This window comes from Poeciliopsis prolifica, unplaced genomic scaffold (genome assembly GCF_027474105.1).
Source record: "Poeciliopsis prolifica strain line A6 unplaced genomic scaffold, Auburn_PproV2 SCAFFOLD003, whole genome shotgun sequence".
Taxonomy (NCBI): Eukaryota; Metazoa; Chordata; class Actinopteri; order Cyprinodontiformes; family Poeciliidae; genus Poeciliopsis; species Poeciliopsis prolifica.
The window spans coordinates 6992531-7014735 of NW_026562378.1; the positions used below are offsets into that span (position 1 = coordinate 6992531).

General features: G+C 39.9%; 1 protein-coding gene across 1 annotated transcript; it reads left to right on the forward strand.

The window, feature by feature from the left end:
- The first annotated feature begins 8 nt into the window (after positions 1–8).
- Positions 9–21983, forward strand: kiaa1328 (KIAA1328 ortholog). The gene is made up of 11 exons (XM_055027455.1): positions 9–89; positions 1458–1732; positions 1854–1945; positions 2073–2188; positions 9251–9375; positions 11081–11469; positions 12706–12924; positions 13152–13226; positions 13345–13436; positions 13645–13756; positions 20397–21983. Exons 1-11 carry the CDS (start codon positions 35–37, stop codon positions 20623–20625), a joined length of 1779 nt encoding a protein of 592 aa, XP_054883430.1. The 5' UTR covers positions 9–34; the 3' UTR covers positions 20626–21983.
- Positions 21984–22205: the final 222 nt, after the last annotated feature.

The following is a 22205-nucleotide window of genomic DNA, read 5'->3' on the forward strand; positions in this document are numbered from 1 at the left end:
TTGGCTCTCTGGGAGTGGTGGCGGTTGTTTCAATATGGCGGCGGCTGCAAAGAGAAGTGGAAACTCGGGGATATTTTGGAAGAATTTCGGTATATCTACTTTTATTTGACTTTTTACGCTTCACAGAGTACCTTACGTCCGTACGAGCTTTGGAAATAGCTGGGGGGTTTGAAGTGGTCCTGCTTTTGTGCTTTCTTTTTGTGTGAGCAGCAAACAGGAAAGTTGCTGTCTCAATGAAAGGAAGTAGGGCAAAAGTGTTAGCTGGCTACTTGAAGTTTAAGTTGCTTACATTTATTTTAGTATCAGGAATTACAGTACTGTGAACTCCGTAATCACACGGTAGCCTGCGGCGAGTCTTAGCAGTTCCTAATGTTATTTCAGTATGAATAACACTGACGAGCAACTAGCGGTAGAAACAAGGCTAATTTATTGATACACTGGTTTGTATATGTTTGAATAATCCCAAGATTTAACTTCATTCAATCTCGGGAGTTTTGAAATGTTGCATAGCTCAACTGAACTACTAATTTCTGTTGCATCGTTAATCTCTTCCAATTTGAGTAGATAGTTTTAACTAATTAACCAATTAAAAATCACCTTTTCTAATTTTGTTACACTACAAAGCAAATCCCCAAAGATTTTGCATAATTACTTGAAAACGCTAAATTTCATAGCCATTTTTTCCAGAAACAACATATTAATAGAATAATGTTAGTCTATTGACAATATATTTGTAAGGGTCAATATGGATATTAAGTACCAGTTTACAATTAGCGGTCTCCTGTTTTCAGCAAAAGCATTTTTTATTTTTATTTTGCATATGTGTAAAAACACATTGAAATTGGTATTTTTACTCATGCTTATCATATTTTGATAGCCTTAACCCTTCCTCCCCCAATTATAATTGCTAGTCAAAATGTAAATTGCACCTTCACATGTGAAAAGGGCTGAAAAAAAAATCTCAACTTCTAACAAAGGGAGCCAAGAAATGACATGAAAGTTACACTGTATTGTCAGTCAAATCTTAAAATGAGATAATCATCCATTTCTGCTAGTAGGATCAAAATGAATCTGATGTCTAGACTTTAGCCCCAAATTCCCAGAACTCAACCGAGTCAGGTGTCTGGTCTACCCACTTCAAAATTTACATGACTTTATGGAACTGCTTGGTACCAGGTACCACAGCAGACTTTCAGGGCTCTAGTGCAGGTCATGTTTTTACAGGTCAGGGCTATTGAGGTAGCAAAAATTGTGGAAGAGCCTAAAGTATGCTTGGTGTATCTTCCATTGGCTGGGTTATCCATGTTATGTATCAAGATTCGCATGACATTATTATTTCAAAAATATATTTGGAAATAATATTTTTATCAGTTCTTGACCAAAGTACATCTCAAAGTGTGAATCCTGTATAAAGGCTCCTGTATTTGCTTGTTGTTTCTTTCTGTTAACTGTCTTAGGAGTTGATGGAGGACTGAAAAATCAGACACCTGCAGGTCTGGGCCCAGATAGAATCTATTCGTCCAGAAAAAAAGACACCAAGATCCGAGTGAAGCATGCTCCTACTGGCAAAAGTCAAGCTTCACTTAAGGCGACAGGGAGAAAACAAAGCCACTATCAAAGTGATTACTCTGAGAGTTATACTACAGAGGAAACATCAGGGGATCAAAGGGATTCTATGCCAACTATGCACACCCTCTCTCAGCCCAATGGTACTCATCTTCATTTGGCACAGGTAAACCAGTTTCCGGTACATGGTGCTTTTTCTTTTCTCCTCATAGATGTTAACGGTGGGAGATTGTCACTTTATCGATTCATTGCTGACTCTGTGTACCTCTTAATTATTATTAACATAGGAGAGCAGCAGAGCAAAGGGCGACATCTCTTTGAAGGACCTGTGTTTTGAAGATAAACGGAGAATTGCAAACCTCATTGAAGAGCTGGCCAGGTACGTGGAATCATGGTAAAGAGCGTCTTTGAAATGTTAGTAATTAAAGATCTTTTAGTGTCATAGATTACGTGTAGACAGTCTGTCCTTTCCTTACTCTCTAACAATGCGCCTTGCTGGTTTACAGAGTAAGTGAGGAGAAAGAGGAGTCTGTGCAGCGTCTGAAAAATGAACAAGGAAACTTTGAACGCAAGATCCAGGATCTGGAGCACCAGAACCTGATGATAGCAAAGGAGAGAGAGAGTATCCTTTCAAACTCACTGGCAGTTGCTATTGGGGTAATTGTTGTGTTGTATAAGTTGTGCAAGTCCTTCAGTTGCTTCTCAGTGAATTAGATTATTATTGAAAAGCTAAATTATTCTAGTAATTTAATTTTAAAAAGTTAAATCTATATATAAGCATTTTTTCCTGTTAATTTTGATGATTATGGCTACAGCTAAGGAACTTTTTATACTCAGTTTTAGAAAATGGGAATATCCGATAGGACCATTAATGCAGCGTTTGGCAGAGTGGACTGAAACAGAAAGTCAGCGTCTGCAGAGGGAAGCAGGAAGTGATCCAGAGTTTCCTGATAGACTGCTGCAACTTACTTTGAACTATATGAATCATAATAAACCAACACCAGCAGATGACAGGGTTTCCCAATCCATCATTGATTGTGCAAATTTCAAACTGGATCTTGGATTTTGACCTTTCTTTCTCCAGACACTGGGACCTTCAATGTAGCTTTTCATTACCTGATGCCATAATTGTTCAAATTGATGGAAACAAACACTTATATGCCAATTTGTAAATGACAAATTAAAAATAAATGCAATTTCCCATGATCCTGATTTAGTGAGATGCATTTTTATATGCATCTCACAGCTACAATTCAACTAATAAAGGTTGGGTTTAGCTGTTTGGAGATTTGATTTATGAAAGTTTGCAGGTCTTTTGTAATGTTTTCATATGTTGATATTATTAGATGTATTAGTAATGAGTCAAACATCTCTGAATGACTAAGTGGTGATGAATGGAAATAAAGTATACTAGGTCATCCAAATGGATGTCTCACAAACTAGCAGATTTGCTATGTTTTATGAACATTTTGAGGATAGGAAGTCTTAGTTTTTTCAATTAGGTAAGTCAATGTTGTCATTTTTGACATGCAAAGAACAAAAAATGAATTACTAAAAACACTAGTTCTATTAGCTTTAATACAAAATGATATCAGAAAAAGTATTAAGGTATCAACACTGCTCCAAACAAAATGACAGTTTTTTTTTATATCAATGCACTTTTATTAAATAAATACTATTTCATTAGTGTTTCAGAAAGCAGTCTGCAGGGGGCAGTGTTGTCCTAAGTAAGGATGCCTCAAGGCCTTGGGCTAGACCCATCAGTCTGACACAAAAAGCAAAGAAATAGATGCATTTAGATTATTTGATGCTTACTGCAGTTGCCCTTTTTCAATTGCTCGCAGCTTATCCACTGTTGTGCTCAGAATCAATTTCGTGGTTGGAGCCGGTGGTCTTTGCCGTCTAAATTATCTTATGTGAGGTTTGATATTAACTCAGAGGACCATGTTATTTGTTTTTCACTGTGTTTGTTGTAAACCCTCTCTGTGCTTCTTGAATACGGAACATTTTTCACTCACCTGAAAAACCCTCAAACCTTTTAACATGATGATGGTTTTAAAAGATTACAGTCATGTTCGGTAAATTAGAATAAAGTTAATGCATTTTAGTAACTCGGTTCACGATGTGAAACACATTATATACAGACTGATGTTTTATTTCTGTTAACTATGGTGGCTTTTCTGCTTACAGCTAATAAAAATGCATGTATTTCAATAATACATCATAGCAATATAAAAACATTTATTGCTGAAATGTGGGTTTAGCAAAAATTTTCCTTAAAGGTTGATATTCTCAAAAGCTACATCAGTTTGACAAATGAACCTCATTTCTAATTTGGATGTCTATAAGAATTCACAGGTTGAGAGATCATAAGCAGCACAATATATCTCATCATCTTGATTTAATTAAATGAAATAATTACAAAGTGGGTAATATGCAGTCGTTTTCCAGTCAATTTTACAACAAGTAGTGTGTCTGAACTCTTCTTATTCCTGTTCCCACTCAGGTACCACCTGAGCATTTCCATCATCAGTCTGTTTTACATTAAGAAGGCAGCAGAATATGAAGTTTATTTGACCCAGCTGGTAATTTGCACAATTTGCAACAGCAGCAGAGAAAATTGGGAAAGCACAACTCCATTAAAGTCACTTTAGCTTGGAGACTTGGCATTTACAGCAAACTTCTAAACTTCATTAAAAGGTATTTAAGAGGAGGAAGTGTTTGAATCCAAGCACCTTGGGGTATGCGGTGGGGATAACATAGTCTTTAAAGTGTGTGCAAAAGTCAGGAAGACCCTTCTTGGGAAGAAGGTTCGTGCACGTCTTCGAAAGGTTAAGGAGACACCAAAGGCAAGCACACTGAGTGAGGGTCTTGTCAAGTCTAATTCCATTACGCCTCAGCTTATCTTATCTAACCAAGACTCAGGGTTGTCTGAGGTATAAAGGATGTGGGACTATACGCTAGCCCCCAGCCACCCAGGATAAGTTAGAAAAGTACCCTTGATAGTAGGGATATTCGGCTGACATTTGCAACTGACTGGCATACAGAAGTCAATCTGTGGTAGAGATAGGAAGGGAGTGTTTTGTACTTGAAGGCGTATTGGCCGGGGTGGAAATCATTTGGGATTTCTAATGCAGCGTAGACGTCTGGTTTTGTTGCTGCTGTTTAGTGAGAGGAAACAATCTGAAAGGAAATGTGTGGTCTTATAAAAGGCTCCATTAGATCTTACTGGCATAATTCAATTCTGGTTGAGTTTGGACTTACAATAATTAAAATGGATGGATGGATAAACTTTAATTAAAAATCGATTTTGTAATGAGTAATACAAACATTTGACTTTTCATGTGCATCTTACATCTACGAGTTAAACCTTATTTTTATCACAATAATGTCATAGCTTTCCATTGTAGCTTAGAGACATGCTGTTTGGCATTTGCAATAAAATAAATTTTTTTAGAAAATACTTGGTCATTTTAGTTTGTATGTACTTAGCACATGTATGTAACTTGTTTGGTTGCTGAAGTAAAACATTTGTACTAATAGGATAAAAAGAGAAGAAATGTTGTGAAAGTCAATCATGTCGATATAGTTTAGTTCTTCGTTTTCATCCTTCATGTAGCAACAAGTGTTTTCTCTGCTAAGCAGTTTCAAAACAGCTCAGATATTTTGGGGAAAAAATGAATAAAACACGCAGATCTCTAGTCATTTGAGACTGAAGCTCAAGTTGACTTTAGAAGACTGCAAAATTTTTTGACTTATAAATTTTTTTTACAAGGAGAGTAGTAATTAACATATCACTACAGGACAACCTTTCATCAAGCCAAGACTCTTAATATGTTTTTTAAAGGTTATAACTAGAACTCCACTTTAATACTGCAATATGATTTATCTTGTGTTGTCTGTTTAGTCTGTCAGACAGGCGCTGTTTGTCATGATTCATAATGACTAACAATTCAAAACACATGTGAGAGTTGTAAGCATTGTGATGATCACAGAAGACAAAGAGAAAATTGGCTTGTTCTGAGATGACTTATCGACTCGACTATATATATTTTTTGTTTTGTTTTATCTTGTTTTCCCCAATCATTGAATTCGCCATGCATGCAGGCTACCAAGTCGTGCCAACAACAGGGTAAAGACTCAAAAGGTAGCTATTTTCAGCATCAGTTGGTTGTTTAACAAAGGCCTGGAGATGTGCAGATATGCAAGAAGCCATTTAAAAGGAATACATGACTGGCACATATATATCACACACACACACACACATATATATATATATATATATATATATATATATATATATATATATATATATATAATATATATATATATATTTTTTTTTTTGTTTTCAAGCTTATGGAGGTGTTTTTCTGGTTTATTATTCCTGGATAAGAGAAAGCAATAGAGAATGAGACTAAGCAGTTAACAGGAACACTGAATGAAGTACAGTAAAACTGGTTTGTTTTATGCTTTTGAGCTTTTGGCATTTCTTATGAAACATTCTGGATTTGGAAATATTAGCGTAAAGGGCCCACGTTATCCAGGGCATGCATGTGAAGACAGCTGTTTAAGTAATGGTAGCCATGCTAGGCGTGTTTCTCGCCAAAGATAGTTTGAAATGTGAACATTTGAATCATTTTGTTTTTGTTTTAAAGTAGTAAAACCTCATTTTGGGGCGACTGCTCTCTCACATAAAGCGTGATGTAGCCTCTGCTCGTAGCATAAATAAATAATGACCGCTCGCTGCAGGAAGGCTGAAAAATATTTTCAATGGTGTCCTTATATCGTCTTAGCTTATAGTTCTTTCCATTTACCGCTATTGGCAGCACTAGTTTCAGGATATGGGCCACAAAATTCTGGTTGCTGCAGCTCCTCTCGTAACCCCTTAAGGACATTTTTAAGGGGGAGGATGGCTCCTACTTTTCACTTCCACTAAAAAGCAAATATTGATAACACCTTCCCTTGTTCAAGAAGGTAAGCGTTGTCATTGTAGGAGGAGAAGGTGGAAGAAATAGGGGACACTGGGTCCATCATCACCATAAAGTTACAGTGATAACTGAACTCGAACTATGGAGGGTTTAATTTGTCTGCGTTGCACGATGTACTAAAACTTAGCAAATGTTTTTGATAATTTTGCTTTCTGAACTTCCTTTTTCTTTGTGGGTTCCAAAATATATTTAGTAGCCATAAAGCTGCACCTACTGTTGGCGTTCTTAAACTTTCAGTGAGATATCACATGATCTGTGCGTGTCCAAACTTATGACTCTATCCAGTTGTCATCTATGAATCGTCAACATGTCTGTCTATCGGTGGTTTTGTCAGTTTTCTTTTGGTTGAATCCGGACGTGTTTTCTCATCTTTCTGAATTCAATTCTCCAGAATCAGCACTATTGAGACGATTATGTAAACTGTCATCTCCTATTACTTCCCTGTCATTTTCTTCCCCACACACTTTTGATGTACTCAACAGGCATCATGCATCAGACTCTCTGTCCCGTGCTCCTTTTTTGCATCCCTGCTCAGGCTCAATCTGTTTGACACAGAGTACTAAAGCGGGTTTTAAAATACCCCCACTTCCCCTTCCTTCTGTGCAAATTTGTTCCACCTTGAAATGGATTTCATTATTTCATTTGAGACTCTGCCTGACAGGGAAGTGAATCATTTTGACAGGCTCCATCTGAAGCCTCTTCACTCCAACACCTCGCTTTGGAATATTTTTGGACGGGGAGGGTGTGTGTATGCGTGTGTGTGTGTGTGTGTGTGTGTGTGTGTGTGTGTGTGTGTGTTATTGTCGGCACTTTGTAGTTGGGATGTAAACTGGGAGTTTGCAAAGTGCTCCCACTGGCTGAGGTCCAAGGCCCTGGGGAGGGGAAGTATGTTTAGCGTAATGACATTGGTGCTGCAATCAAGTATAGAAGCAGCATTTGCATCAGTATGACAAAATAAATTTGGTTTATTTATACGTTTCATATTTCGTATTCTACCTTGGATTGAGGTAATCTGTAGCAGAGGAGGCATGTTCGGTCTCCGCGCTGCATAAACAGACCTCCCAGTGCAGGTTTGCTTGATGTGATGCCCTTGTGATGTCCTTACGTTTTCCATATAGCGCTGCTTTCATGGAGATCAGCGCAGGCATCCGGGAGCCCGGGTGAGGCTGAGGGTTTAATCAAAGTGTTCTCTCACATTTTCTCAGTGTTTATGGAAGTCGCTACATTGCATTTGCCTGGTGTCTGGTCCTCAATTCAAAGTCATTCTCTCTCTCCTCTCTTCTCCGCCCCCCTTCCCCCGTTTCATTTCCACAGCCTGATTGAAGTCGTCTAACAAGGAAAGTGTTTTCTTATTCAGTGTCCCGCCAACTATTTCTTCAATAAGACTCTACTCTGAACTTTGATTTTCTCTTTAAACGGAAGAGTTTTTCTTCTTCTTCTTCTTCTTTTTTTTTTTTGTGCAAATGGATGGTGAGAAAAACTCATCAGATGGGAGAGCATGGCCACCATCATAAAAAGATATGACGTGGAGGAATACACTTTATGGTCAGCCTGGGGGTAGTGTGTGTGTGTGTGTGTGTGTGTGTGTGTGTGTGTGTGTGTGTGTGTGTGTGTGTGTGTGTGTGTGTGTGTGTGTGTGTGTTACTTGCTTTGTGCACAGCCTATTTTATTGTTGTGTTTATGTGTGTACTGTTTACTGTGTATGTGGGGAATTTGCACTCTGGTGTCATGAGGTTCTTTTGTGTACGCGTGTTTGTGTCCGAGAACGTCAGAGTTGATCATTGCACGTGTGTGGATGTGTCTGTGTGCAGTCTCTCCATTCTCGTGCTCATTATCTTTGTATGTGTCGGTGTTGGTGTGGTGCTGCCACTGTCATTAGTGGGCTCCTGAGGCACAGCAGTACTCTCGTTCCAGATTAGTTTTCCTCTGGCTGCCAGCTCTCTGTCTGGCAAATAGCCTGGCGTGGCACAGCCCGGCTCAGCTCGACACAGCTTGGCTCAGCCCAGATGGCGAAAAAGCTACATGCCACAACAACAACTTTGATTTTGCTGAACTCTTCCCTCCATTTGTTTGGAGAGTTGAAGCTCTCTCCACCTTTTGTGGTACAGCGAGGATTTAAATTCTGTTTGCAGTTTGCAGGTACAGAGCCAAGAATGCAATGAAGCTAAAAAAAAAAAAAAAATACCAAGGTTTCTTAGGCAGAAAAATGGGACCATGATAAATTATTTCAAACTTTACAGCTCCTTACAAAATGGATTATACCCCAGGGACGTTTTCCCATTTAAACTTCAATTTTCTTTGGGATTTTATATTTTGCACATTAACAGGGCATAATTGTGAGGTGAAGTGCAGCCCTAAGTCCAATTGGGAATCTGTGGTAAAAGTTTCCATCCAATCTGACTGAAAGTTTTGGTCTCCTGATCAAAATAGCTCAAACTTAGTCTCTGTGAACACCTTACAAAGGCACTGTGTAGATTCAGGTGAAAAATAAAGTGTAAAAACAAAATTCATAAGGTTTTAATAACCTTGTTTCAGAAATGTACAACCATTTATACTTCACATATGTGTCTGTTTTTTTAAATTTTTTTAAATTAACATCTTCATGTTACCCAACACATTGTTGGGTAAGGAATATGAAGGGTTCACCTGGTCAAGTCAAGTCTCTGTTGTTGACTACTTAACGTTTGGTCCTCCAGGTTTACAGTTACAATACAAAGAGTGCCAGGAGCTGCTTGGCCTCTACCAGCAGTACCTTTCTGAGCAGCAGGCCAAACTGAACCAGTCCATTGCTCACCTCACTCACCCAGCAACTCTCAATAAGGTAAGGCATGGTGTGCAAGGATGGCATTGTTGTTTACGTATATAGTGTCACCATAGTTGGTTCTGAACGAACCATGTAAACCTGATGGCTGGGATTGAAGGTCACTTTGCAAAGTTCTTTTTATGTCTGATGCTGGTATGTAAATATTTGAAACTAGGGCAGCCAGTTGCAGGAACGTCTGACTCAAAGTTGTCCTTCTGTGTCTTTAGAGAGGTGGTGGAAATATTTCAGTACAGATCTGGTTTGCCACACATGCAGTCTCTGAAAGAGTGCGTGATTCCCCAGTACCGAAGATACATTGGAGCTATTTGCTCTGCGACTCTCGCTGATTGGAACTCATTGTTAAGCAAGTTGTAGCCGACTGGAGCTGTATATCGTTCCAGCAAGACAGAGAGGGATTGCTGCCCACTGGCCGTCTTTAGGAGTCTGCTGGACAATATTGATGTTTTTAAAATATGGACTGTTGTGGGAAATGCCCAGCTTGACTTGTTTTGACCGTGTGATGTATAATGGTTTCCTCTAGCTGGGACAACATTCAGAGAGCGTCCTCCGTTGACCTCCGTCATGTTCTCAGGCGCAAATTTGTCATGCTAAATGTGACAGTGAGTCAAAGTTGTTTGTCTGAAGAATACCAACTGAACAAAATGACCTGGTTGTATTTGAACAGCAGCAAAATTCTCTAAAATCTGGAGATTTATTTTCTACAATCATAAAAAAATAAAAAATGTACTACTTCTCTAACAAGAAAATGAGATTGTAAGCAGCTGAGACATATAGAGGCATTGTAGCCATTTCTTTTTTCAATTATTCACACTTGTAAAGTATTATATTATCTCATTCTATGAATACAACCTATATAATCATATCTCTGAACACATTAGTCTAAATTTTTAATGCCTTTTTTGTTGACTATATTTAAATCCCTTTGATTTTTAGCAGAGAAATGCCGCAGCTTTGTGCATGTGAGGTCATTTTCCGAAGTTGTCTATGCTTTAGTCCTTGCAAATTTCTCATATTGTCGGTTCTGAAGCTGTGACATTTTAAAACGGAGTCAAACAAGAGGGTTCAGGAAAGTAGATGGAAAGTAAATTGAGAGTATTTGACCTAACCATATCTAGTTCGTTTCTTTCTCAAGGTGACTTTGTAGAGGCAAAGATGCAACTCAGGGGAAGGCTTCTGTGAGTAATAGTGACTTATCAACCTCGTTGTCCCTAAGCGGCTCTGAATAATAAGTGTTTGCTTGCTCTCTGACCCTCAGCAAATTACTCAGTCTCTTCCCCCATTAGAATACTAGACGGGGCGTTCTTCCTTGTGTTCAGCTCATGATTTCCTTGATCTTGGTGTAAATGCCAAGTATTCCTCTTAGTCTGTTCAATTTTACAGTTGTGAAAAATTTGTGGTGCTATAATGACCCAGACAGACCACAGCATCTCTTTTTGGAAGCCTCTGCACACGATGTGTCCAAACACTGCAGTTCACATCTATGCTCTAGCAGCGGCTTCAAACCTTTTTTGTGGCAGTATCCAGCATTAGCTTTGTTAGTTTGGAAAGTCCTAATGTTGAATAGGAGAATTTGCGTTTTGTTACCCAGCTGTAAATTAAACTTTTATAGAGCAGTCTGTTTTGGCTGAAGCACTTCATTAAACTCTCAGAGGCTTTCTAAATGGGCTTAACAGAACTAATTGTTCTTTTGGTTTCTGTGCAGGTGCTCGGTGCTGAGGAAACCCCCAGCAGGCCCTCTACAAGCAGAGCTAATGGCTCATTCTCTGACGGCTCGTACGTCGGCCTTGCTGCTGCCGAAGAGCAGCAGGCTTCGCTTTATAGGAGCCATAATGTAAGAAGAGGTGCTGCAGAAATGCTTAGGGACCCTGCCTCTCTTTCCTGTGACAGAGAGTTCAGTCCAAACGACGGGGCAACCAAACGACACACGAGTCAAAAAAGAGACTGCAGGCAGCCACGAATATGCTACACATGTGAGCGCTGCCAAGGCAGTTGTCATGACACTGGCTGTGGCACACGGCACAGGAGAAGTGAAAGCAGCTGCTGTCTAGGGAACTGTCATCATGACTCCTTTACTGCGAGGGAGCATCAAAGGTAATGTTAGCGTTGATGTACAGACTCTTGGAAAAATTGTTAATGCTCCCCTATACTACCTCTATACGTGAAGGTGGAATCCCAAATTGTTGTGTAGGATTTGAGTGTTTTATTAGAACTGTAGTGTGTCATTTTGAAGTGGGGAAAAAAAGAGTATGCTTGATAAATCTGAAAAGTGTGGCATGCATTTGTTTTCAGCCTTAAAAACTTAACAGAAAAAGTAATTTTTTAAAAGAAAGCTGCAACATGCTAACAAGGTGTCTGCAGATCATTAAAAAATATGACATTTGTGTATCTAAAATTAAGGTCTGAAATGTATTAAATTCATTGAAAAAAATTAATGTTGGCTTTAAATACAGCAATCGCATGTTTTAAATTTGATCATGGTAGGACTATTTAAAGTAGATTTGTTGTTTTGCAGAACTTTTCTGTCAGGCAAAAGTTGCAGTCGCATGAAAACATCTTAATTGAGTTCTGTAACTTGAGGTGGTTGAGGATACCTTTTATATCTTATATACTCCTGCTATCTACCTAGTTAGTACAAATTTGATCAGCAGACGGCTGGACGACGTTTGTTTTTGCCAAAAAAAAACGTTGAAGTTTGTCAGTACGACGATTAAGACTGTAGAGAGCCACTTGCAGTGTGAGAAGCACAAAGTCGGGTTCACAGTTTTTGCTGTCCTTGATTGTAATGCAGCAAGTCGTCCCAACCATCCCCTATTTCTATCTTTTGTCTTAAATTTTACTCAAGGTGGCATTAAAAAGGTTTTAAAAAGTCTTAAATTTGACTTGCTGATGCCTGCAAATAGCTTGTATAAGGCAGTTTGCAACAAGATGAAGTTATGCCTGATGGTTTGGTCCAGTCAAAGATCAGACATGAATCTGATTGTGATTCTTTGACTAGACTTAAAAATTGAGCCTTATGGATTTTCTCTATTCCGTCTGATTGAGCTTCTGAGGTTTTACAAAGACAAGTAGGAAAACATTTCAGATGGACAAAATGGCTTGAAAATTGCTGCAAAAGACTTGCTATCATTTCCTTCCACTTGACAGTCATGTGCTACTTTGATGGTTTATCACATCAAATCTTAATAAACTTCAAAAAACATATTTTGTTGTTGTAATCTAACAAAATAGTGAAAGCTTAGGCTGGTGTGAATAATTTTTTTTCTCTAATTTTGATACACAGTTGAACTGGAAACATATAGATCATGTATTGTATACATTTGCATATAGGCTGCCAAGTAGGAATATAATTACTGCAGAAGCAAAGGAAGCCCTGACCAGGCCCCTGCTGGGTCACGAGGACTGGGAGGAGAAGCGGCACCAGCTGCTGCTGCAAAAGATGCAGTTGGAGTTGGAGAGGGAGAAGCTGCAGGCACGGCTGGCTGAGCAGGAGGAGCGACTCAGCAGACAGACAGAGCAGCTTCGACAGTCACGACTTCTGCACAGCAGGTAGAACACACAAGCCAAAGAAACATGGCCTGTATGCAGCGCCACCGCTGAGAAACGTTTACGGGCTGAAGTTGATAAGCGTTCACTTCCGTATCTGAATTAACACACCCAATCAGTCGCTGTCCGTCCTTCGTACGACGTTTCAAGTGTCAGTCACTACAGACCTTTTTTTTCTTTTTTTTCCTGATTTTGTTCTCCCTCATTTTGACTTGGATCGAACAAACCAGTCCAGCTCAGTTCAGCAGCTCAAAGAATGCCGGGTCAGAGTCAGAGGTTCCTTCCCACCGAGATTTTCCCTCCAGGTAAGTCAAATAATAGTTTTTGTCAGACACTAAACCGAGCCATGAAATAAGCAATTCACACCCATAGAATTCTGTAGAACTATTGAAAAAAAAAAAAGAACTACCTTCTGATCTGCAGGTCGTCTGGGAATGTGGAAACTCATTCTGCAGAACAGAATTTGCACGAAAAGACCTCCCAGGTTGTTCCTGCTCCTCCTGCCAGTGGAAAGGGTAAGCCTGTCAGCACACATAAAATAAAGATCCTCTTCATTTCTAACCCTAATGCAGAATGTAATGAGCCGGACTCCATTGATTTAATTCTGTTACTCGGTTTGCTTATTAAACAAAGGCTATTTGTTAAGCACCATATACTCTTTGTTTCTTGACTTGCTGTTATTTTTTTGATTTCTTTTACAACAGAGGTGTTTTTTCTCCACAGAAAATCCTTTACAACGGTCTCGAAGGGACGTGGCCACATCTCCAGCAAAAAGCCCTTTAACTCAAAGTTTCCCTCCCTCAGTTTCTGTAATCCAAACCATCCCTGAAAACAGGTGAGCAAGTGTTAACGCAATATTATTTAGACTTTTCTGAAACATCTTTTGCCTACATTGTTTAGTTTTTCTTTTTTTCGTTTCTACCATAATTCCTGAACCTATAAATGGTTGAAAAGTATTAAAATTATTTTAGCATAGGTTGTAAAAATTCTTCCATAGTTGTCCGTAGTTTTGTTTGACAAATAATCAGTTCATTAAATGACACTGAAATATAGCCCACTTCAACAACAATATGTATATAAAAAGCTGGTAAATGTTTCAATTTCATTTCTTGAGTGCTGATAAAATCTCTGTCGTTGCTGAGAACTTTTCTCAAAGCGTTTAGCTGGAACTTTTCCAAACAAAAATAAAGGAGAGGCGCAAACGGTTATAGTAATGAGAGGCAGGATGGGTTTTGGATATCTGACAGATGGACATTAACCATTAGAGACACACAGATCAGAAGTCTGTGCATAATTTCCCATTCCTGCTCTTTTTAATGCTTTGCAGCCATCTTACATGATCCTTCTGTATTCATTTGGAAGACCTCAGTCACACTGAAAGTTTCAAAATTTGAGCCTTCTTCCTCAGGATCAACGTCTTCACTGTAGGCTGTGTGGTATATTGTTTGGGCTTTTCGAGTGTTCGACCAGACAGTAACTCATCGCATCTCTGGCTGGCACCTTTGAGCAGCAGTGTGTTCTTTGTGGCTGAGTGGAAACATTTAAAGCCACATCCTCCTGTCAGTCAAACAGCTGCAGGCGGATCCCAGTAGACAGTCAGTGAGACATCGATCTCCATCCGTGGCTCGATTGATTGCAAGGCTTCAATTAGCTGTTGCTTCTTGAGCACCGAGTTCGGAAATGTCTCCACCGAAAGAAGCAGCTACATTTCTGCCGCTTCTATGGTGCATAGATGTTTGACACACTCCCACCACTGACAGAAGTCTGGATCTTAGATAAGAAACAAAACAAACAAACAAAAAAAATCAACAGATGGGTAAGTTAAACTTATCGGTATGATATCAACCATCTGCTGCCAAACCCTTGAAATTCTGCATCAGCGTTGGTCTTAAAAACTGTGTTTTTTGGTCAACCTCTGATTTAAATGTCGGCTCCATGTCCTTTTGTTCACTCGAAGAAACGTAGAATCTAAAAATCAGAACTGCGAGAGGCAATTAATGCAAAAAGCAGCTTTTGGTAGGGTTGTTGGGCGAATAACCTCAGATCAGAAACTTGAAGCCACTCATGTAGATAAAGGTGTGGAAAGGGAGGGAGGAAAAACACTGGGGAGATAATTAGTTATATTTTATGAGTTGTTTGTGATTCCTCAAGGCGTTTAGTGTGTTTTTTGTTTTTTTTTACCGCTTGTTCTTCAAAAGAAAAAAACAAGAATCTCCAGCTTAACAACACAATAAGGAATACAAATAGAAACTTGAAATCTTGCAGCTTTTCTTTGGCCTGCAGTTGTTGCAGAACTGGTAGCTAAATGATGATTTTCCTTTGTCAGTCTACGTTCTCGAGCTGTAAGAAGCTAAATGAAGCTTTTTACAGGGCTAGCTCGGTGCTGTGGCCAGCCTGTCAGGAGACATGCTGCGTTCCATTAGTTGGCCTAGCAGGGATCCTGCATCAGGTGTAATTGAACAGACTTGGATGCACACGGTGCCCTCCCTCCCTCCGTCTTTCTATCTCCCTCTTTCTTTCTCTCTCTCTTCCTGCCACAGTAATGAGACCGAGACAGCAAGTGTTAGGGAGAGATGTTAAAAGTGTGTTTGAGGGTTAGCGCATTGGAAAACATGAAAAATGGGGAGCGAGGAATTGCCAGATTAGGTCCAGATGGAGGACAATGGAAACGGCGAGAAAGACATAAGAGGTGGAGAGCGTCGGGCTTTAGTCCGAGTCACTAAATGGTAATTAACCCCAGTGCAAAACATCCCACTGCATGGACTTGTGCACATTCTTTACACAGCGGGAGGACTCGCTGGTCGCCGCTGGCCTGTAAATGAAAAAATACGAGACGCTGTGAAGCATTTCAAAAATGATGTCCACGGCGCGAGGGGAAACCGTGGGTCGATGCCGACACCACAGCAGCTCGTTCCGGGGGGAGACGAGGACTGAGCCACGACTGGAGCAGATACACTGTGTCTAGCTGTATAGCTAACAAGCCCTGTTCGTATGCCAACGCAGTGGCTGCACCAAGTGCTGCTGGTCAACCATCAGTTGAAGTGCTTGACTCCACAGAGAAGAAACAGGTGGCTTCTTTCCTCCGGACCAAGGGGATAGAGGTGGACTGCGACACTGTGAAAGCATGCCACCCGCTTCCGAGAAGGGGAAAAGAAGATAAACCTGCATTGTCATGAGATTCACAAAGAGGAAATATAAGTTTGTTGTTTGCAGATTGTTGAAAGGATTGGACATATTTATTAATGAGCACTTGACCAAGAAGAATTGCCAGAAAGGCCTGGTTTCTGAGAAAGCAAAAAAAGATTCAGTCAACATGGATAACAAACTCTAAGGTCTTTATCAAGTTTGAATGGAGCTCCGGAGGAGGAAAAAGTTCTGCTTGTTCGGGACATCGCTGAACTGGATAACTACAACCGAATGCTATGAATGACGATTGGGAGCCCAGGCGATCGCACACGACGCACAATCAACATGTCTAAATTGAACAATGCTTTGTCTTCATCAGCTATGGACATAACATTAACACCTCTATCTGATTACCTGGAATCGAAAACATTTATCTGCTCCAGTTGTGAATATGAAAGTCCAGACAAGGGAAAGGATTTGGATCCAAAAAATAACTTCTTCTACAACATTGCGAACCACTGTGGTCGCTACTCGACTCAGCCATACAACTCGACACTTAAAGCAGACAATAAGCAGACCTCTTTACAAAATGGTTTGAGAAAACATCATCAAATGGAGACATTTAATTAAACACTATCCCTGCTTTATATTTAGATCTTTCTCACATTTCTGCTGCCTTTCGGAAAAATGTCAGCTTTTTAATGCAGTACGTGCAGGAGAGTGAAAACTCGCTGTTTTAAAAGACGGTTCTTTAAAACGGCTGAAAGTTTACTACTTGCAATGATTAACTCTTAAAGCAGAGTGCATGGTCCAAGTTTAAGCTGGGAGCTCTGGCAGCGGGCCATTAATTCCAACAGGGGACCGAGGATATCAGATCTTATTAGCATCCATTTTCACCTCCAAAGCCCATTAAAATAACTTCACTGGTAACTGCAAACTGTATCTTTTACACAAACTATAATAATAAATTTTGCCTCCAAGATGGTTTTTGTTAGTTGTAATCAGTTGGTAATAATACTCTGATTTGATTGAACCCATTTTTATAGCTTCTGTCTGCTGTTTGCTTTTTTGTTTATTGTTGTTTTTTTAAAGATAATCTACTTAATTTATTTTTTGTTTCTTTCTTTTTCTTTGTTTCCGTCTTAGTTTTTGTTTTTCATTGTTTCTGTTTTGCTTGTTTGTTTCCTTTCTTTCTGTTTCTTTCTCTTTTTCTTATGTATAATGGAAAACAATTATGATACAACCTTTGCAGAACAAATGTTTTTGAGTCTGTATTTAATTAATTGTATAATTTGTCTTCCAATAAAAACATTGTAATAAATAATCAGGTCCTACATGCTGCAAAGACGCACAAAAAAGTACAAAATAAATAAACCAACGAAACACTAAGAAGTGAAGTTTTATCTCTGGTAAAGATTCCTCTTCTCTGCCCACCAGACAGCAACAGCTCCCTTACGGACATTTAATCTCCACCATTACAATCTTGATGTGCGAATTGCAAATCCAGAGCAGGTGTTAACATTAAGTGACCTCCTGAATCCCTTCATGAATCCTGTGCTAGTTAGTAATGAGACAGTTCCAGCACGCCCCGCCCATCCCATCTCCATCTATCCTGCCCTTGCCCGCCCGCTATTGATTGGTTCGGAAATTGTCATGCGGAATATATACGCACCGGCCATTATGGAATTTATTTATTTTTTTATCTTACTGTTTGGACTGCAAATGCAAAGAGGCACCGGGGCGAGACGGCTGTCTTTAAAGAAAGATACAAGCCAAGTAGGAAGTGGAAGTTCTAAGAAAAGTCAGAATAATTTGTGGCAGACAGTAATGACGTATATAGTGTTGTGTGTTTTCAGCCTTGTCTTAAAGTTGACTGTAGTTCTTTGCATATTATATGACAGACCGACAAAAGGAAGTGCAGACATGTGAAGAGGAAAGTAAACGATGCATTTTCAGATTAAAGGTTTGAAAAGCATCGTTTGTGTTTATCTTCAGCTGCTTTTAAGGCAGTTTACGGACTGACTGAGGAAAACCTGTTTTTAAAAAGTGAGTTGCAGTTGTTGGTTTGATCAGATCAACCCAACAACTGATCCTATGTCTGATCAGTTGTTGGTATATCAAATCCTCCTCTTTCAGTTTTCTGAAACAGTAGAAAAAGTTCAGATCAAAATGCTTCGAGTTTCCCCAAAGATTATTTGTTAGATTTTAGTTGGATTTTCAAATTCCATCTGTGATAAAAGAAATAGGTACAAAACAAACTGACAACCATGTGCTGTTTTTTCTCCACGTTACAATTACATCCTTCTTCATGCTGGTCTATCAAACAAAATCCCAATAAAACACGTTCAAGTTTGTAGCTGAAAAAAAAAAAAAGTTGAGAACTTCAAGGCGTATGAATACGTTGGTAAAGTATTGCAGATGGGATTTAAATTTTTATTTTTCCACTAAGGTGAAATACTCAAAGTCCACTTTCTTTTTCATGAAATGTTCTTGCTGTATTGACTAGCTGTGAACATGGAAGCACTTAAGTATCAACCATCCGCTGCTCTTGGATGCCCTCGACATGACCCACTGTTCCAGGTCCAAAGGCGTTTTCCCCCCCCCAGCAAAGCCAGAAGCTTGTTTCTTTAACCGCAGACTTTCCTAAACGCTATTTACGGGGGAAGAAAATCTCTGGCAGCTTTTGACTTTTGCAGAACTTCTCCATTTAAAAACTCTGCTCAAGAAAGAAAAGCTGCTCCACAAAGAAAAGAGAAAATCACTTTCTTTTCTCTCTCAAGTCTCCACGCAATCTCTGTGCCTTCGCTCGTCTCTGCTGCCGCCACCGCACCCATGTCTGTTCCCCTCGCTCTCACCCAAACTGTACCCCCTTCAGCCCCCCACCTCTCGCTTGTTATAGATTGTGACCGCCGGTAAGTGATGCATTATTCATTACAGACATGTCGCTTGTTGATGGATGGCTGTTTGAGAGCCCCGTCCATTAAATAAATCAACAAATAAAAATGCAAATTCTCACATTTCGAGTCCAAAGTTTCCTCCTTCTTTCCCCCCCCCCCACCCCCGGTCCACCCACCCACACACACACACACGCACACACACACATTCCCTCTCTGCCCTGCTTTCTATCTGAAACAGCAGTGCTCATTTCCAGTCCCTCCTATAGAAGCAGACACATATTAGCCACTCTCTCTCCCGCTCTCTGTCTTTCTATTTTTTTCCCCCTGCTGGTTGACAGGGAGCGGACCAAAATAAGGAGGACAGATTTACTTCAATTAGCTTCAGCTTTTTTTTTTATTTATTTATTTTTTTTATCCCCATCAACCATCACCCTTCAGCTCCTTGGCTCTCTCAAACTGTACATGCATAAATTAATCCAAAGCAAAATGTAGTCTTTTTTTTTTTCCTTCTTCTTTTTGTCCTTTTTAAAGCTTTTCAGCTACTGATGTGTGTTGCTTTCGATTTAGCTTTCAAACATGACATATCCAGGTCCAGAGCTACGTGCAGAGGAACGCCGATACGCGCCCTGATTGGAAGCTGCGTCTGTCCGCCGGCCGCCTGCATGCATATCAACAAGTGTCTCCCCAAGATCTCCTTTTACCTGGGAGAGCTGCGGTGTGGAGAGCGGCGCGCGATGCAAATCAATGCCGCTTTAAACGAGCAGAGAATTATGTTGGCAAGATCAGTGGAGCGTGCTTTAAAGAATTCATGTTTTGTATCTGGAATGGCCGTCGTTCGGCTGTGTATACACTGAATAATTTATCAAGCCAGCCAGACTGCGGGATTGAATCTCTATTAGCTTAATCTCCCCCGTTTTGGTTTATTTATTTCGCTGCACACTCCCTCATTTCTATTCCGGGGGAGAAAAGCGCCACGTCCTCTCCCGCTTACTCTCACACACCTGCAAAAATCAGATTTATTTTTTCTTCTGCTGTATTTCTTTCTTTCTTCCTCTGCAGGGACGCCCCACTGGGTTTGGACTTGTTAACTCTGCTTGTTAGCGATCCACAGGCCTTTTGGCAAGAACGGATTTTTGTTAATACTCCAAAGTGTTTTGCTTTCAGACAAGTCTGTGTTAACAAGTGAAAGGTGAATGACAAATTTTTCCCTCAAAGTAGATTTCAGCTTGGTCCTATTTGGATCCTTTGGCCTGTTGTCCTTTGGTTGCTCTGTCCGTCCGTCCATCCATTGTGAGCTCTTGGAATGCTTAGAAATTTCAGTCTGGAAAAGTTTTGAACATATTCCACAACGCAATCTAATGTCAGACACATGATAACAATAATACAAACAAAAAAGAAAAGACAGTTGAGGCTCAAGCAAAACAAGAAATAAAAAGTGTTGCTTTCTCTCAGGTTGGACCATTCCTTGAGTGAGATTTTGCACGTCTTCAGTCCCGTCTCTGCCCCGCAGCAGTACAAGCCTGCTGCTCAAAGACCCAAGACGGCACAGCGCAGTTCAGCCCTCGCCGGCCCCAAGCCTGGAGGAAGGAGCCTGATGACTCCAGGTGGGAACTTCTCACACGGCGTTCAGCAGGACCTCGAAGAGAGCCAGATACTGGAAGATATCTTTTTCATCTGCTAACAAAATGTTGAAGCGAGCCGCTTGATGTTCGATGACTCCTTTTTATTGTCTTCAATTCTTTCGGAAATTAGGATGAATTTGATTTCTGTCGATCGTGTTCTTATTGGCTACTGTGCTTTTGTTTTGTTGTTTTTTTTTTTTTCCCCCCGCCCCCTTTTATATGCAAATAAATGTATATTTATTCTGAATTTCCTCTGTTTGTGAGGCGAATTATGTTTTTCCCCAGGAAATTTTTTAACACTGAGCTGCATTTATTGCTTCTGAAGACCTTGGCAATGTAAATGCAAACTGAATCTCATGACTCACAATTGTCCATTCTGAATCTGACTCAATGTATTATGCATAAATCTGCAGCCTCAGTAAATCCCTGGAAATATAAGCCAGTTGCTCCTATTTGCAACCAACACCAATCCTTCTGTTTCATTACCGAGGAGCTCTCTCTCTGTGTGTGTGTGTGTGTATGTGTGTGTGTGTGTGTGTGTAGATTTGAAGTCATTACCTTTAAAATAAAGGCTTTCAGTTCAAATAAAGCAATCTCACAGTCTTTACACATGAAAAGTACACAAATAATACAAACTGTCTTTATTTCAGAAAAACATGGACCGCTCCTAAAAATATAGACCAGATATCGGCTGTATTTGAACGGCTTATTGTGCTGGACGCAACAAGCTGATTATAGATGGTTAATGAAGCTTATCTGCTTGGTTCGCTGGCATGGAGTCAGCTGCTGAACAGACATGCCACTCAAAGCTTGTTAACTGTAGCCTTAAAACAGAGCTACCTTTAATTAGATTGAATTGTCACGTCACATTATTTTCCGACCATGTTTTTAATTACGCACAAATATATTCAAACGGCTACATTTTATTTATTTATTTATTTTTTTCCAACATTATGCTTCCAGTGCTGAGCCAGGACTGTGTTTGAAATGAGATTTACTAAGAAATATAATATTTGAGTGATGAAATGACCCGATTGGACCCACCCGCCCCTTTTGTTTCTGGTCATAAGTTTGCTTTTCAGCCAGCTGACTGGCAGTATGCAGAAACAGCTGGAGAGAACCAGAGTAACTCAGGCCTTTTACTCAAAATCATGGAAAAATGATGGCAGAAAATATTCTTGCTTCAGAAGCGAGAACCTTTTGAAAACCTTGTAATACCTTGAAAGTAGCGAGACGCCCAGCAAACGACAAATCTGGATGCGACGGCAATTATGACACGACACAGATTACGATATTCTAGACTGTGCTTTATTATTGGGCTAAGCTGAGACGCATCATTCATTTAAAATTACAAAAAGAGGAGTCCAGGGGACCGGAGAATGGTGCAGTCTGGAGAGACAAGGGTTTGGGGGGAAAGGGGCGGGAGCCTAAAGCGCACTGCCCAATCAGAAGCTTAGCTCATTAGGAACCTGGCAAAGCTTTAATATGCAACATTCATTTCCCCAGCCCTCCATCTGTGCTGAAATTTGGGAAATACAGTAGATTTCCAGAACACTTTGAAAACCACATGATGTAAAATGTGATTCTAGCAACACCACTGAGCCTTGGAGAAAAACAACCCCCCCCAAAAAAAGAATCA

What these genes read in the sequence shown, in the direction of transcription:
- kiaa1328 (XM_055027455.1), top strand. Translation starts at nt 35, where the DNA reads ATGGCGGCGGCTGCAAAGAGAAGTGGAAACTCGGGGATATTTTGGAAG. An exon ending in GATAGCAAAGGAGAGAGAGA is followed by an intron (nt 2,189 to 9,250) that starts GTATCCTTTCAA and finishes TTGGTCCTCCAG; the next exon opens with GTTTACAGTTACAATACAAA. An exon ending in TCACGACTTCTGCACAGCAG is followed by an intron (nt 12,925 to 13,151) that starts GTAGAACACACA and finishes CGAACAAACCAG; the next exon opens with TCCAGCTCAGTTCAGCAGCT.